The 15,333-nt window shown below is 42.2% G+C and overlaps 1 protein-coding gene across 1 annotated transcript in view; it reads right to left on the bottom strand.

The window, feature by feature from the left end:
- Positions 1-11,640: 11,640 nt before the first annotated feature.
- Positions 11,641-15,333, bottom strand: part of LOC102468237 (WD repeat-containing protein 49) — an 81,846-nt gene continuing 78,153 nt past the window's right edge. Inside the window, exon 21 of the mRNA XM_014591544.1 lies at positions 11,641-11,848. Within this exon, the coding sequence (XP_014447030.1) occupies positions 11,641-11,848 (208 nt within the window). The remainder of the gene's footprint in view (positions 11,849-15,333) is intronic.

Raw genomic sequence — 15,333 nt, 5'->3', positions numbered from 1 at the left:
GCTTGTGTGTGATGATTGCTATGGCCAGTATCTCTCACTAGAGTATGTAGTTAGAGCACCAAACAATGGTGTCATTGACACATTTCTGCATAGAAAAATGTCATGACTTTCCCGATGACCCAGTACCTGATACTTCTCTGGGGATATTGGATCTTAATATTTGGAGAAAGAGATTCACTTTCTCAGAATTCTGAGTAGTCTCGGTGTGGTTAAGCTTTCCTAGTGGGCGGCTCAGTGATGAGAAATATTTCCTCATTTGCTCTGGCACGTGTGCGGTGGCTTTCTCATCATAGGCTAGTTTTGTGTCGAGTTGTTGGAAAAGTCATGACATGTCTATGTTTTCCTATGCAAAAATGCATCATTACTTTCCCAATGGCCCAATACATTGACCAGCAGTCAAAACTGGTTATTTTTTATTCTGTATTAATTAGCTTGTTGTTTAGAACTACCACAAGCATATGTGACATACTTGAAAGATGTAGAGTACTTTTCTAATCATGAGTGTTTTTATTTCTCAGAATTACAGTATAACTTGGGCCTCTAAGCAGTTCATACCCTGCTTAAGGGCAGATGGCAGTGTGATATGCATTGCTCTTGCGTTTCTTTGGGTAGGAAAAAGTTTAGTTTCATATTCAAGAGTCCAAACGTGCAGGCCTATGGTTTTTAAACAGATAACTACTATGAGTCCTCATTTTGTTGTCTAATCCTGTGTAACCTCGCTGGCCAGTCTCTGATGTGGATTCCTCAGGGGCAGGTTTACTTACCTTGGCACTCTTGGCATCTTGGGCTGGATAATTTCTCTTCATGAACACCATGCATTGTAGAATTTAACATGCTTGGCAAGTGACTTTAAACTTGAGAATAAATAATACACAAAAGAAAGTAAGCTGGCGCTTACTGAATCCCTTCCAATGACCTAGTGTTGTGCTAGGTGACCTTACTTAGGCTTCACAGTCATCTTCTCAGGGTGGCTCTCCTCCCCTGTTCTACAGGTGGGAAAATGGGGTGGGAGACGGTCTGATGCATTAAAAGGTTAATTGAACTTAATTTTGGAGAGCCCGTGTCATCTCTGGTGGCACAGTGATAAAAACTGGCATGCACTTACCAGGGATGAGATTTGACCAGCACGGTAAAAATGCACTTCACTGAAAACTTTGGGGGAAGACTAAATTTGTTCTCTGAAATTATCCATTAACATTTCAACCATGTTAAGATTGCCTACTTTTTCACTAGGCTGTACCCAGTTTTCTAAACCCATGCTTACATGAAACACTAAAGCTTTCCTTTACCACATTGTTAGTCCAGTGTTTCTTAAACCTAGTGAGACCAATATTGTTGTTTTTAAAAAATGTAAGTATCAGTGCATCATGAGTCAAGGTATTTTTTCTTCCTTTTATTTGATATGCATAAATGTATGTGAGGCTTCCTGAAAATTGTGTCCAAAAATGTTTGAGCAATATTGGCTTAGATCATTGTAATTGTCAACTTAAAATTGTCCACTTAAAATGTTTTCACTAAACATTAGAACCAGACACTGATTTTCAATAATGCTTGCATATTAGAATTTAGGGGCTAACTTTAAAAAATACTAAAATCCACCCTAAGAGAATTTTACTTAATTGGTCTCAGATGGAATCACCAGGGCATCAGGATGTTAAGAGCACCTATGGTGAGTCTAACATACAACCTCCAGAACCACAGGGCTAGTGTATGTGGGGTAACCTTGATTATATTTGGTCCCCCCAATTTGAAATTTCCTGAGCAGTACTCTGTTCTGTCGATTAACAGGTGAAGTGCTTCACCGCTTAGATTTCTGTACTAGCCCGTTCTCCTTGGTCCTTGATGTTCAAGACTCACCGTTCACCAACTTCCTTATACCTTTCCTTGTGCATGTCACTAGAGTTTGGGATTGATGTAAAGTGGCTTCTCTCCTTGCCATAGGTCTGTGTACTCTTCCTGGCTTCTGGATTTGTCACTGAAGGCTTGACTCCTACTGAGAATGAGCCCTCAAAGAACACCGTTGAACTGGTGCCTTTGGGGAGGAAGTTCTTCCTTGTATCACCACCATCCCTCACTCCCCAACCCCCTACACATGGACATACATATAGGCAGTCTTGAAAAAGTTCCCAGAAAATGCGCATTACGAAAAAGCTGCATGGTTTTCAAAATTCATAGCCCTGCTCTAAGGAAAGTGACTGAACTTGAAAATAATACTTTAATTCTAGTTTTCCATGAGCTTTTTGCAGTACCCTGTACCATCCCAGAGCTTCCCTACCACTGTGTTCCTTTTAGCTGCTTTTACATTTTATGGTAAATAGTGAAAAGTACAGAGACTGCCTGGGAAGCAACCCATTATATACCATACATACATACATACATACTGGCCCAGCTGAGTACTAGGTAGTAAGTTGAGTGCTTACAAGGCTATTACTGCAAGCATACTTGGGTTTACATTCTGGCTCCACTTTCACAGTTCCCATGGCTTTGGCATTAACCTCCCTCAGCTGGTTTCCTCTGGAAAATCACTTTCTGCTTCTACAACATGATTGTTAAAGATTAAAGGGATTTGTGCATGTTAAGTGTTCCATGATCTTGGCGCAGTGAGCACTCAATGAAAGCTTCCCATTGTAACAACTGGGGAGCTTGCTTGCTCATTCTCGATGCTGCTTCCTTTTCCAACTTTATCTACTCGTATTTAAAATATTTTCTGTATTTTTCCCATGAGTGAGAGATAGTACTGACAAGGTCTTGACTGTGCATGTCCAGTGTACTCAGGTCTCCGTGTAAGAACCCTGAACCCTTCCATGTAGGTCAGCCCTGCCTTGCATTTTACCTCTGCACTGCCAGAATTTACTTCTGGCAAGTAGAAGTGCTCCCAGTATTTACTTCTGCCACACACACATTCTGATTTTGCAGAGAGCTCTTTGGGATAGTAGGGTTGGAAATAGAAGTCCACATTGGCCTGTCAGTGGCTAGTCCCATTTTGGTTTGTGCCATGGTAGGGGGAGAACACAAGGGTCTGGGGATGCCCCTGGCTGATGGGGGCATCTGTGGGCTGGACTGAAGCTCACAGAGATCACATTCATAATATGGTACATCATTTCTGTTACCTCCTTTTCATCTCTTAAGGACACTTGTGATGGCATTTAGGGTCACCTGAAAAACCCAGGGAAATCTTCAGTGTTAAGAATCTGAACTTGGGACCAGCAGTTGGAGTAATGGCTATGTCACTGGACTCCCATGTAGCCAACTGTGGTTTGAGTCCTGAACCCAGTCACTTAAACTCACACTGGGTGTGGGTGCATGCATGCCCAAGATCCCAGGAGGAGAATGGAGGAGAAGGGATTACAGTGTGGCCATCCCCCCTGGGGGTGGTGGTGATTTCTCGCTTTCTGTCTCTCTGTCTCTCTCTGTCTTTCTGGCAAGCACATGCGCCCTATAGCAAAAACCTCTCTAAAAAAAAAAAAAAAAAAAAAAAAAAAAAAAAAAAAAAAAAAAAGAATCTGAACTTAATCACATCTGCAAAACCATCTTCTAATAAGGCCATATTCAAAGTTCGGGGGATTAGAACTTGTGTCTTTAGGTGGCCATTATTCAGCCATATAGTGCCTACAGTAGATGAGACAAAACATTGCCAAAATCTTGCAACATTTTCTTGTCTGTGTTTCACCAGGGAGGAATCTCTCACACAAATGTGCCTGTTTTGTTGCTGGCTAGAAAAATTAAGCCAGCAATTACATTTTTGAGCCTTTAGTAATACCTCTGATGATAATAAAGAAGCACACAATGACACTTTTCTTCATGAGAATTTGCCCAACACAAGGCAAGGGAAGCTGAAAGGTATTATCTCACCATGGGAGGTAGGGAAGCTACAATATATCAAACTGGCCAAATTATTTCAATTTAACATGTAACCCATAAAAAAGACTCTTTGGGATCTAAAAACTGAAAGTAAGGGGAGGGTAGTGAGTTCCAAAGGGGAAGAGTGGATTGAGGGATGAAAGATGTCAAAGGGCCTCAAGGAGGGACTGGGAAAAAAAAGACAGGGCTAGGTAGGACAAAGTGGCATCCAAGGTCTAGGATTATCTTGTCCTTGTCCTAATGGCAGAGGGACCCAACCAAGCTTCTAAGAGCCCCTGTCAGCTACCCCCAAGAACTGGAGTAGAGGGAAGACCATGGTCCCTCCTCCATGGGCCCCTACCTTTAATAAAAGTATCTTAAAAAGGCAAACTGGGCACTGACAGTTGGCCAGCAGTGCCTACTTTGGGTTGTCCTAGAAAGGAGAAGATGGTTTTATTCCTCAGTACCACTGATTAGAGGCCATAATCCTACTAGAGTTCATTTGTTGTTGGGTGGGTCACTCAAACTAGGGGCTTCAGCCTCCAGATGGTAAAATTTGGTGGGAGGAGGGTGCTGAACTTGTAATAACCTCCAACTCAGTTGATGGAGCGCCTATCTGAGGGACTATCAGGTGTCTCAGGTAATGATAAAATGGCACCTCGGTTCTGCTGTCCATTCACGTTTTATGTCTTCCTCTGGAATCTCACCAGGAGAAGGGGTTGTTGACAGGACAAATTCAGACTCTCCAAGGGCCTCTGTCCAAATGCCAGGCATCGGCATTCAGAATTCCAGTCAGTCCCAGCCTTCCTATCAGCATCCCACTATGTCCTCCCTGCCTGCTGGCTGGTGGTTCCCATACTGTCCTCTCTACAAAGTGAAAGATGGCAGATCCGGGAGTCTAGAGACATCAGTCTCAGACTTGGCTTCACTGCCATCTTGTTTGTGAACTTGAATGAGTTATCTTACTTTGCCTCCATTTCTTTGTACATTCATCAGATATGCCGAGCCAGCTTTTGGGTTTCCCAGAGGTGAAACTTGAGATGAAGAGGCCTGCCCCCCACCCCCACCGAGTTCCATTTCCCTCATCTGTACATTTGTCTAACAGGACTATTGGGAGGGTAAATTGAAAGAACAGATATAGAAGCTCTTTAGCAACTTTAAAGCAAAAGAAGTTGACCAATAGAAAAGACTTCACATGTAAGAGGCTGAATGGAGCAGTACCTTAATGCAGATGGGTTGCAGTTCAAATGGCATTTCCTGAAGTATGCTCCTTGGAACAGTCATCCCACAAGATGCGTCTTGGAAATGGGACTCCCTGGTTACATATGTATGGGAAACTATTATTTTCCTGGCAATTTACCAGGCACTTGAGAACATTAAGTGTTCAAAGAAGTACTGAGAGATAAAAGAGCCCATTGAAATGTCTTTAGTCCAGCACTTCCCAAACTCATTTAATCAGGGAACTCTATCCTACAGTCCCTCGCCTTGATGCGTGGAACTGAAGGTAATAGTTGGACTGGTCCCTGCCCATAGGGTGTGTGTGTGTGTGTGTGTGTGTGTGTGTGTTTAGACAGGGCCTCACTGTGTCATGATCCTCATGCCTCAGCGTTCTGTGTAGCTGGGACCACAGGCATATGCCACAGTACCTGGCATTTTCTTTGCCTCTGTTTTGGTAAATATGACAGCAGGTGAGAAAGTAGGATGCTTTAAAGCTGAACAGGTAAAAGGGAGTGGGAAGGAGGCAGAAAAATGAGCCAGCTCAGGAATAAGTCAGACATTTCACTGCTTGGCCCCATTCTCTTCCACCAAGGCCTAACGACCTGGAAGTTACATCTGGAGGTTTTTACAGAGAAGGGTTTTGTTTGGAACACCACTGGCTTCATGTAATGGCATTATTTCCTCAAGAGATTAATCAGAGGAGGGAACATTGCTCTCATCCAAATAGCATCAACTCTGATTTCTCAGTTTAAAATAAAACCAAGCACACAGGTTATATTAAATTCTAAATGTTGTGGTTCAAAATCAAGGATGAAAAATGAATACTTTGCATAGAGAGAGATCCGTTATTTAAAGGTTTCTAAAAAACTAGGTGGGAAAAAAGAGTCTGGACAAGAGAGGATGATTGTTTGGGAGGCTCAGACTCAGTAACAGAGAGGGGTCCACGGTGAGATCCAGTTTCCCCCTGTTAGTAGGAGAGGAAATTAAGAGCTGGGGGACAAAGTAATGTGCTCAGAGCCATCAGCAAGTTGGTGGTAGAGCTAGGACTGGGTCCTCTCTATGACTCTATAGCCTAGATTCATTGGGAAAGAGAAAACTGAGTGTTTGAATCCCAGTCAGGAAGAAAGGAAGGAAGGGAAAAGAGGCAAGAGAAAGAGAGAAGGGAGCAGGCTGAAAGGCAGACATAATCTGATAGTTCTGCAACTGTGGAAATCAATTGTTCAACCTCAGGAGACACATGAAGGATTGTCTCTGTACTCAGCATCCTCCACTTCTCCAAGTAATGGAGGACTTCTGTATTCCTGTGACTCTATGACAGCAGCGTTTTTAAGGGAAAAGCCTCCAGCCTTCAGATGGTTGGATCAAGGTAAGTACTGAACCAAGATATGCCAGCAAGTCCCCTTGCTAGTGATGTGGGTCTTTGAACCTAGAAGAATTCAGTCTCTCTGTGGAGGAAAAACTGTCAATGATGTCAGGAAACTTGTGGCCATGTTTCCTGAAGTGTGGATAGAACTGGTCTGGGGAGAGATAGAGAGATGACAGAGAGAGAGAGAGAACAACACACAGGCAAAAGATAGAAAAGCCATTCTGATGGGGTTTGTAAGTCCCTTCAGATAGTTTTCCCCCACAGTTCTATGAGCCAATAAATTTCTCATTTTACCTAAACTTACTTGGCTTGGGTTTCCTCGTGAGTAACAATGAGCCCTTGTGGATATACACATTCTCCAGGAACACCCAGCTAGAGGTGCCAAGGACTGGGTCCCCAGCTGGTTGGGTCAGAAAAATTCCTGGGGACAGTCATGCAACTTAACCAGAAAGCAGGGTAGCATCTCATCCAGGACTGCTAGAGATACAGGCCCATGTAGAAAGTCAATGACAGTTGGGTAAGAATGGAGCATTCTTTGGAAGGGGCGGTCTACCAAGAATTGAAGTCATTGAAACCTTGAAAGCCTTGTCGTGGGGGATTAGAGAAGTCTGAGCAGTGAAAGAGAAGTCAAAGGCAGGCTCACCTCTAATTTTTGAAGCTCACAGTAAGACCCAATACTAATGGAAGCCCCGTATTTAAAAGTTAATATCGACTTAACAAACTGATCAATATTTAACAGATGCTGAATGTTCTCTCCTCTTAACTGAGCTACTCCATTAGGCCCTGGAAGGTCAGTTTGGATGTTCAATTCTTGGAGTTGTCATGGTTCTGTGGGCAATGTGGCAATGCAGGGAAAGCAGCCTGTAGCTCATAGCTCCCCCTTCACTGTCCTCCTCCCTCCATCCCAGCTTCTTTCTGTATCACAGAGGCCTTAATGTATATATGCAGGAACACCTTGACCCCAGCTAGCATGTTCAATATCTGTGTGCACTGCAGCAAACATCCACCCCCCTTAGCCACATTTCTGAGCCTTAGACCATGTGGTTCTTCCTTGGATGTATGGATCTGGGCAGTGTCTGCTTGGTCTCTGGACTTGGACTTGGGGTCATTTCGGCATGGGAATTCTAGGCCCTGGTGTGCAGTCTAGAAAGGGGTGCAGTTGGGTGGACAAGACTCCTTGGAGAGGTAAGACAGCTCTTACTTGGGTCTAAGAAAGGTACTGGTCATGGGACCAAAGAGTGGGAAGTAGCAAGATCTAGCCAGGACAAGTCAATCACCAGCCACATACATTTGAGTTCTGGGTGGCCCCTTTAAGGGATAATGACAATTAAAGGCTTTCTGCCCGGACTTCACTCTCCTGTCCCCCAGATCTAGCTGGGATCAGAGTAATCCTGATATTCTATGGAATCTGCTATGCAAAGGGAGAAAAACAGTACTGCTTAGTGCAGATCGCCTCCTCCTGCATGCCTCTGAACTCTCAGATTTATCTGCAAAAATAAGAAAAAAAAAAACCATATAATTCATCAGATGACCAGAAACCACCACAGAAGCACAAGAAATATGAGAAACAAAGAAAATGTCTCTCCTCCAAGGGAAAAGAATAACTCCTCACCCTCCACAGACAATACAAGGGAATTCGTGGAAATGTCAGATAAGGAATTTAAAATATTCATAGTGACAAAGCTAACAGAGATACAAGAGAAGAGAGCCAATGAACTCCAGAAGATACAGGAGAAAAGAGACCATGAGTTCCAGGAAGTGAGGAAGCTCTTGCAGAATCTGAATGAGGAATTACACACCATAAAAAAGAATCAAACAGAATTGTTAGAGATGAAGGCTGTAATACAGAAAATCAAAACCTCCCTTGAAAGTATTGAAAGCAGATTAGATCTTGCAGAAGATTGAATCTCAGATGTAGAAGACAGACCTCTAACCTGGAAAATTTCACCAAAAAGACTGAGAAAATAACCCCTATAAATGAGAATAATAAACAAGTAATACTAGATACCATTAAATGCACCAACATCTGGATAATAGGTATCCCAGAAAATGAAGAAAATAATAAGGGCTTTGATAATCTATTCCATGAAATACTGGAAAGACACTTTCTAAACCTAGAGAGTCATTTAAATATCCAGATCCAAGAAATGCTAAGGACCCCACATAGAATCAACCCAAGATCTTTTCCAAGGTCCATCATAGCCAGATTGGCCAAAACCACAGAGACAAGATACTAAAATTGGTAAGAGAGAAATGTCAAGTTACTTTCAAAGGATATCCCATCAGGCTAACATCTTACTTCTCATTGGAAACAACGTAAGCAAGTAAAGAATGGGAAAATTTATTCAAAGTGTTAGGTGAAAAACAATTTCAAACAAGAATATTATACCCAGCAAGATTATCATTCATATGGGAAGAAAAGACAAAAACATTCTCAGATAAACAAAAATGAAGAATTTACCAACACCAGACCAGCTCTCTAAGAAGTACTGAAGGGAGTGCTATACCAGGAAAACTAAATTCAGACACCCAGAAATAAGAGTACAAAAAGTAACCAAGAGAATGGCCAACTTAATGGCAGCGACAAGACAGGAAAGCTCAATAATAACTTGGAATGTTAACTTCCAGAATTTAAACGGAAAGATCACACCACAGTAACATTGTAAATTCAGTAGAAGAGAGATTAATTATATGACTTTTGACTAAAAATTTATTGATTTTCTTCTATGCTTTGTTGTCCAGTTTTAAGGATTTTTGTCTTTTCTTCAACTACTGATAGGTTTATCTACCTACTGTCTGAAGTGGATCTTAGCCTTTTTCCTGGCTTTAAGTCTTAAGCAAATTTCTAACATTTTTAAAATTTTGATCTATTAAAACTTAAACTGTTTTTCTTGAAATTAAAAAAAATCATTAAAAAATACCTATTTAGGGACTAGCAGTTGGTGTAATGGCTATGTTGCTGGACTCCCATGTAGTCGACCACATTTTGAGTTCTGGACCTGGTGGCTTAAACTCACACTGGGCATGTGTATGTGTGTGCCCAAGATCCCGAGAGGAGAATGGAGGAGAAGGGACTGTGGTGTGGCCATCCCCCTTGTGGGGAGTGATTTCTCACTTTCTGTCTCTCTGTCTCTCTGTGTCTTTCTGGTGAATGCACGCACCCTATAGCAACAAACAAACAAACAAAAAACAAACAAAAAAAGCTCTAAAAAAACCCATTTAATGACTGTAATGAGCTATACAGCCCCAGCTAGGTGCTACTTTATAGTATGTTCATTCTATTCACTAAGGTTTATGCCTAAAGTCAGACTTGTGTTCATGGCTATGTATATATCAGCTGTGCTTGCTACTGAAAATATTTAGCTTAATTAAGATCTTTAGTGAATCAATAAAAAGGGAGAAAAAAGGCATAGAAAGCAACCATGTATACCAGAGACAGTGTGGGAAGAGAGTGGGAAATGGCAAAGGGTGAGAGATAGGACATCAAGGGGGGAGGGAGGAAAGCAAAATATATAGGAAACAAGAAAGGAAAAATTATTTGTCGACAATAACACGTATGTTGATGTGCTTGACTGAGCAATATACAGTGTTTTATGAAAGAACAATCTCATTTTGTATGCTGTAATGATGTACAGTTAATGAATGTAAATAAATAAATTTAAATTAAAAAAAAAAGAGTGAGAAGTAGCTACTGAAGAGTGCCAGACTTGGGGCAGGGACAAGATACTCCTAGGTTTGCATCTCTGGCTTCCTGCACGTCAAGGTCTCCATTTGTGAAACTGACTTTGAATTAGAGGTAGAGATTTAGAACTCTGTGTTAGGTCCAACCTAAGGTTTCAATTTTTAATTTTTTTTTTTAACTCTGCAACTGGGAAAAATACTTAACCTCACTGAGGATCAGTTTTTAACCTCTGTAAAATGGAATGCATCCTCTCTAGATGGTTGTGAGAATTAAATGGTGTCAGTGATGATATCAGTGTAGTACGTGTTCAGTAACTGGCAACTGTGCATTCTTACCTTTCCTTTTTTAAAAAGATTTTTGTCATAAAGTACATGTACTTGCCAGAGAGAGACAGAGAGAGAGGGAAAGTGAGAAGTCACCCCCACCCCAGGGCAGATGGCCACACCACAATCTCTTCTCCTCCATTCTCTTCTTGGATTTTTGGGCTTGCATGTACATATGTTTAGCATATTTTTCAAGCTACTGGGTCCAGGACTCAAACTGCCCAATTGATCATGTGGGATCCAGCGCCTTAACTACCATGCTACCTGCTGGCCTCAGCTGTGCATTACTACGATTGCTGCCATCTGTGAGCTTGTTTGCTGGTTTCAGTACTGTAGGTCCAGCCATGGTGATGCAGTGGTAGTACAATGTTCTGTGATGCTACAGTCATATGGAAGCCGCGTGGGACATGGGGATTTCTTTTCCAAAATTGTATGTTCCGTGCATGCCCATGTCCATGATCCTGCCTAGATGGGAAGGCTCGGGGGAGGGTTGTGGCATAGGAGGGTGCTGGTCTTTTTTCTCTCTCTGATGAAGAAAAGAAGGAAGATTTTTATAAAATGACTACAACCATCCTTGGAAAAGAGAGGACAATTGACCTTATTTTATTCGAAGAACTGATTATCCTGTACTCTGTCAGTGCTGCTGGTAATTAAGAGCATGGGCCCTGCAGTTAACTTCACTTCTTCGAACCTCAATTTCCTAGTTAGTAAAATGGGAGGGTAATACTATCTATTCATAGAAGCATTACTAGGGATAAATGAGGGAATACTTCTAAGCTACTAAATAAGATCTATCTGCCACACAGTAAATTTTCAAAACTGTGGCTATTTTTTACCACCAGCCTCAATTTTCTCTCCCTCTGTGCTCGGCCCACCTGTACGCAGATGTAGGCAGGTACTTGGGGGTGTGGAGAGATGCTTTAGAAGCCATGGGCTGCAGCCCCCAGTCCTATGCCTCTCTCACCCAGTTGAAATAATGGCCTCCAGGGAAGAAAACCTCAAATCTGTTTCATTCACTTATATTCAAGCTCTAATTGCTTTGGGAAGAAACCGACATTGGCTCAAACAATTTCTTGTTTTGTTCTTCTTTGCTCCTGTGGGGCGAAACTTAAGCTCAGTAAGACCTTTTGATTGCAAAGGGAAGAATTTGCCAAGGAAAGAAAATAGCAGCTGGGTCTTTTTTGAACTCAGATAAGGAAACTGCTACGGGATCAAAGCTCCTTCTGGACAGCTTCATTTCCTTCATTTTCCTGTGTAGGAAAATTTAAATTAAACAAGTCCGAGCCAATAATAGACAAATCTGGCTTCTCTCTGAGAGCTGACACGCAGGCAACTTCATGACACCGGAGGGTATGGTAGATGCGGGGCCATCCGGGCTCGGACGCTCTCTGGGAAGGCTTGCTCTGTGCCAGCGGCGACCTGCTGGAAAAGAACCAAGAGAGTCTCGGGGCACCTGGGGGCTCCCAACTGCCTCCTGCTTCAACTGAAGCTCCCAAATAGAGCATGCTGTACCTCTCATCACAACATGTTTTCCATTAGCAAAACCATATACACAGAGTCTTCAAAAAAATACACAGAGAATATGTATTCTGAAAAAATCATGCATGGATTTAAAATTTTTTTGTACCAAAATAAACTCATACTTTGATTCCACTTTCCACAAAATTTTGAAAGTCCCCTTGTAGATATCGGTTCCTTCCACTTGGTCCTCTATCCCTCTTTCTTGCTGACCATCTCTAGATACCTTAGAAAACCATCTATTTCCAACTCTCAGACCATTTCCCTTCATAGTCCTTGCCATGGCTGCTCCCAACTCTGTCAACCACACTCAGCCACTTGTAGTCCCCGGTCCCTAGAACATTCCCCCCAACCCTCTTGCATAGGGGTCATACCTCATGCCCTTCCTCTTGCCCTATCTTTATTGTGGTCAAATACATATAACATGGATTTACCAGATTAAATGCACAGTTTTTTTTCACAGAGCACAGTTCACTGGCACTAATTATATTCTCACTGTTGTACAATCATCACCACCATCCTCCAGAATTCTTTCATCTTATAAAATCGAAACTCTGTACCTGTTACAGCTCCTCACTCCCGCTTTTCCAGCCCTTGGCAACTACCACTCTCCTTTCTGTCTCTAAGAATTTGACTACTTGGGGACCAGCAGGTGGCGTGGTGATTAAGGCACTGGGCACGCCCACATGGCCGACCACAGCTGGAGTCCTGGACCTGGCAGCTTGCTTTCTCACTTTCCCTCTCTTTGTGATTCTCTCTGGTCAAATTAACAAGCCAACATCGAACATCAAATGTGCTATTTGAGACGATGGACCTTATTATGATAATGTAGGTGTAGTATTTTATAAAATGAATGACAGGCACATCACCTTCCTCCTTCTCATGTTCTCTCTCCCTGTCTTTGGCCCTACAGCCAAACTGCCCAGGGAATGCACTGAGCTGATTTGTAGGGAATCCCTGTTGCACAAAGGATGGCTGTGGGAGATGCTCTTTTTTTTTTTTTTGAGAGATTTTCACTTTAGGGCGCGTGCGCTCTCCAGACAGACAGAGAGAGACATAGAGACAGAAAGCGAGAAATCATCCCCCAGGGGGGATGGTCACGCCGCAATCCCTTCTTCTCCATTCTCCTCTCGGGATCTTGGGCACGCACGCACACGCGCCGGGTGTGAGTTTTAAGCCACTGGGCCCGGGACGTGAACCGTGGTCGACTACGTGGGAGTCCAGCGACATAGCCATTACGCTAACTGCTGGTTCCCGGGAGATGCTCTCTTAACCGAATTGGTAGATTAACTGACTCTGTCTTCCAGATGCCCACAGCCTTCTGAATGCTCATGTCTAGTAAATGGCTATGGCACCTTGTGCACTTCTGCTTCAACAGCAGAGGGATTGAATTCTGTGCTTAACAACAATAAGTTGCAGGCCACATAATGGCACAGTGGTGCTGCTGCTGGACCCACACGAGACAGCCCTGGATTCCTGGGACAGCTGAAACTGGGGGTGGATTGTGGCATGAGGACCCTGATGGGGATGTCTGTCCCTCTCATGGTAGAAATAAATAAATAAACCTTAAAAAATCAGCTGTGTTTGTCCTCACACCTGTTCACACCAGTGTGTACTTTATTGTGATTATAAGTTTATTTAAACAAAATGAAAACCAATGGAATTGGTATGGAAATATTAAACAAAAATGTTGTGAAAGCCAAGATGAAAGATAGCTGAAGGGTAGCATTGAACCGAGAATAGATGAAATGACTGAGCGTGGGGAATGTTTTTAAAACATCTAGAAGGATACTACACTCATCTTGCTTAGCAAATATTTATTTAAAAAATAAATAAATAATTTATTTTATTTTATTTATTTACTTATTTTAATTTGAGAGAGAGAGAGAAAGAAAAAAAGCAAGTCGCCAGGTTCAGGACTCAAACTGCAGTTGGCCATGTGGGAGTACAGTACCTTAACTACCATGCCACCATCCGGCTCCACTTTGCAAATATCTTTAAGTTTTTGCTCCATTTTTAAAAAGCAGAAATTGAAAAATCATATATAATGCATCATATAAGATTGTGCTGAACATTAAAAGATTAGCAAATGAATGTACATCTTAATGTTGTGAATTGAAATAAAATGTTTTCAGGATATATGTATCATTTTTATTGATTCCTTAACTTAAAAGACATACATTTTTAAATAACCTCAAAACCACTGGTGTTGATTGAGTTGGATGAGAAGGTTTTTACTGCTTAACCCCCGGCTGAGACCCTCTAAGTAGACCCACTCCAGTCTCTTCCTTTCATTGCTCACTTCTTTCACTTTATGTTCCCCTCATTTAGCCTTTCAATGAGAATCAAAACCAGTTCTGAATTCAGAGGTGACTTTCTTTCTTTCTCTCTTTCTTTCTTTCTTTCTTTCTTTCTTTTTTTTTTTTTTAATAGATTTTTGCTATAGAGTGTGTGCAATCACCAGAGAGTCGGAGAGAGAAAGAGAGACAGAAAGCGAGAAATCAGCCCCCAGAGTGGATAGTCTCCTCTGTTTTCCTCTTGGGATCTTAGGCACACATGCACATGTGCCTGGCATGAGTTTTAAGCCGCCGGGTATAGGATTTGAACTGTGGTTAACTACATGGGAGTCCAGCGACATAACCATTATGACATCTGCTGGTCCCAGAGCTGACTTTCTTTACACTATTTTATGCTGCTTCTATCTGGAGTGAACTGAAGTGAAGATTATAAAGGCATCTTATTTTGGCTGCCTCCTGCCGCATTTCTTATTTATGTTGTTTGGAAACCTTTCTCCCCTCACGCCTTACAGCAGTATAAACCTTCTGAGGAAGAGGCACCTAAAGCCAAATCAGGTCCTGTGAAGGTGTTCAAAGAATAATGTTAAAATAAATAAATAAACAAAAACAAACAAAAGCTGGGCGCAGGCCTGTAATCTCAGCTATTTGGGAGGCTAAGGCAGGAAGGTCTTCAGATGAGGCCAGCCTAAGCAACATAGTGACACCCTGTCTTTAAACAAAGGAGCCCTGCTGTGCTAATGACAATGATGAAGACACTGATGATGTCTAACCTCAAACATCTGCTACAGAGAAGAAGCCCCCCCCAATATTTCCCCACTCCAACACTAACACACCATTTTGCTGGATTCCACATCTACCTGGGAGGTATCCAGGTGTGCTAACAGAAAATTTGAATGACTTACTCAAGGTCACATTGTTCTTAAAGACAGATCTGGAAATAAACCCCAGTACATGTCATTTTCTACTAAGCCTTGAGGCTGTGAGGGCAGCAATAACAGGCATAGAGCTTGAGGTAAAGAACTGAGAGGGTGGCCCTTAAACATCTACAACAACCAGATGTAACCAGATACCTTAAGAGTGTCCTAAATC

The sequence above is a fragment of the Tupaia chinensis genome, unplaced genomic scaffold, assembly GCF_000334495.1.
Source record: "Tupaia chinensis unplaced genomic scaffold, TupChi_1.0 Scaffold000597_1, whole genome shotgun sequence".
NCBI classification, from domain to species: Eukaryota; Metazoa; Chordata; class Mammalia; order Scandentia; family Tupaiidae; genus Tupaia; species Tupaia belangeri.
This window is presented reverse-complemented; position numbering and strand designations above follow the sequence as displayed.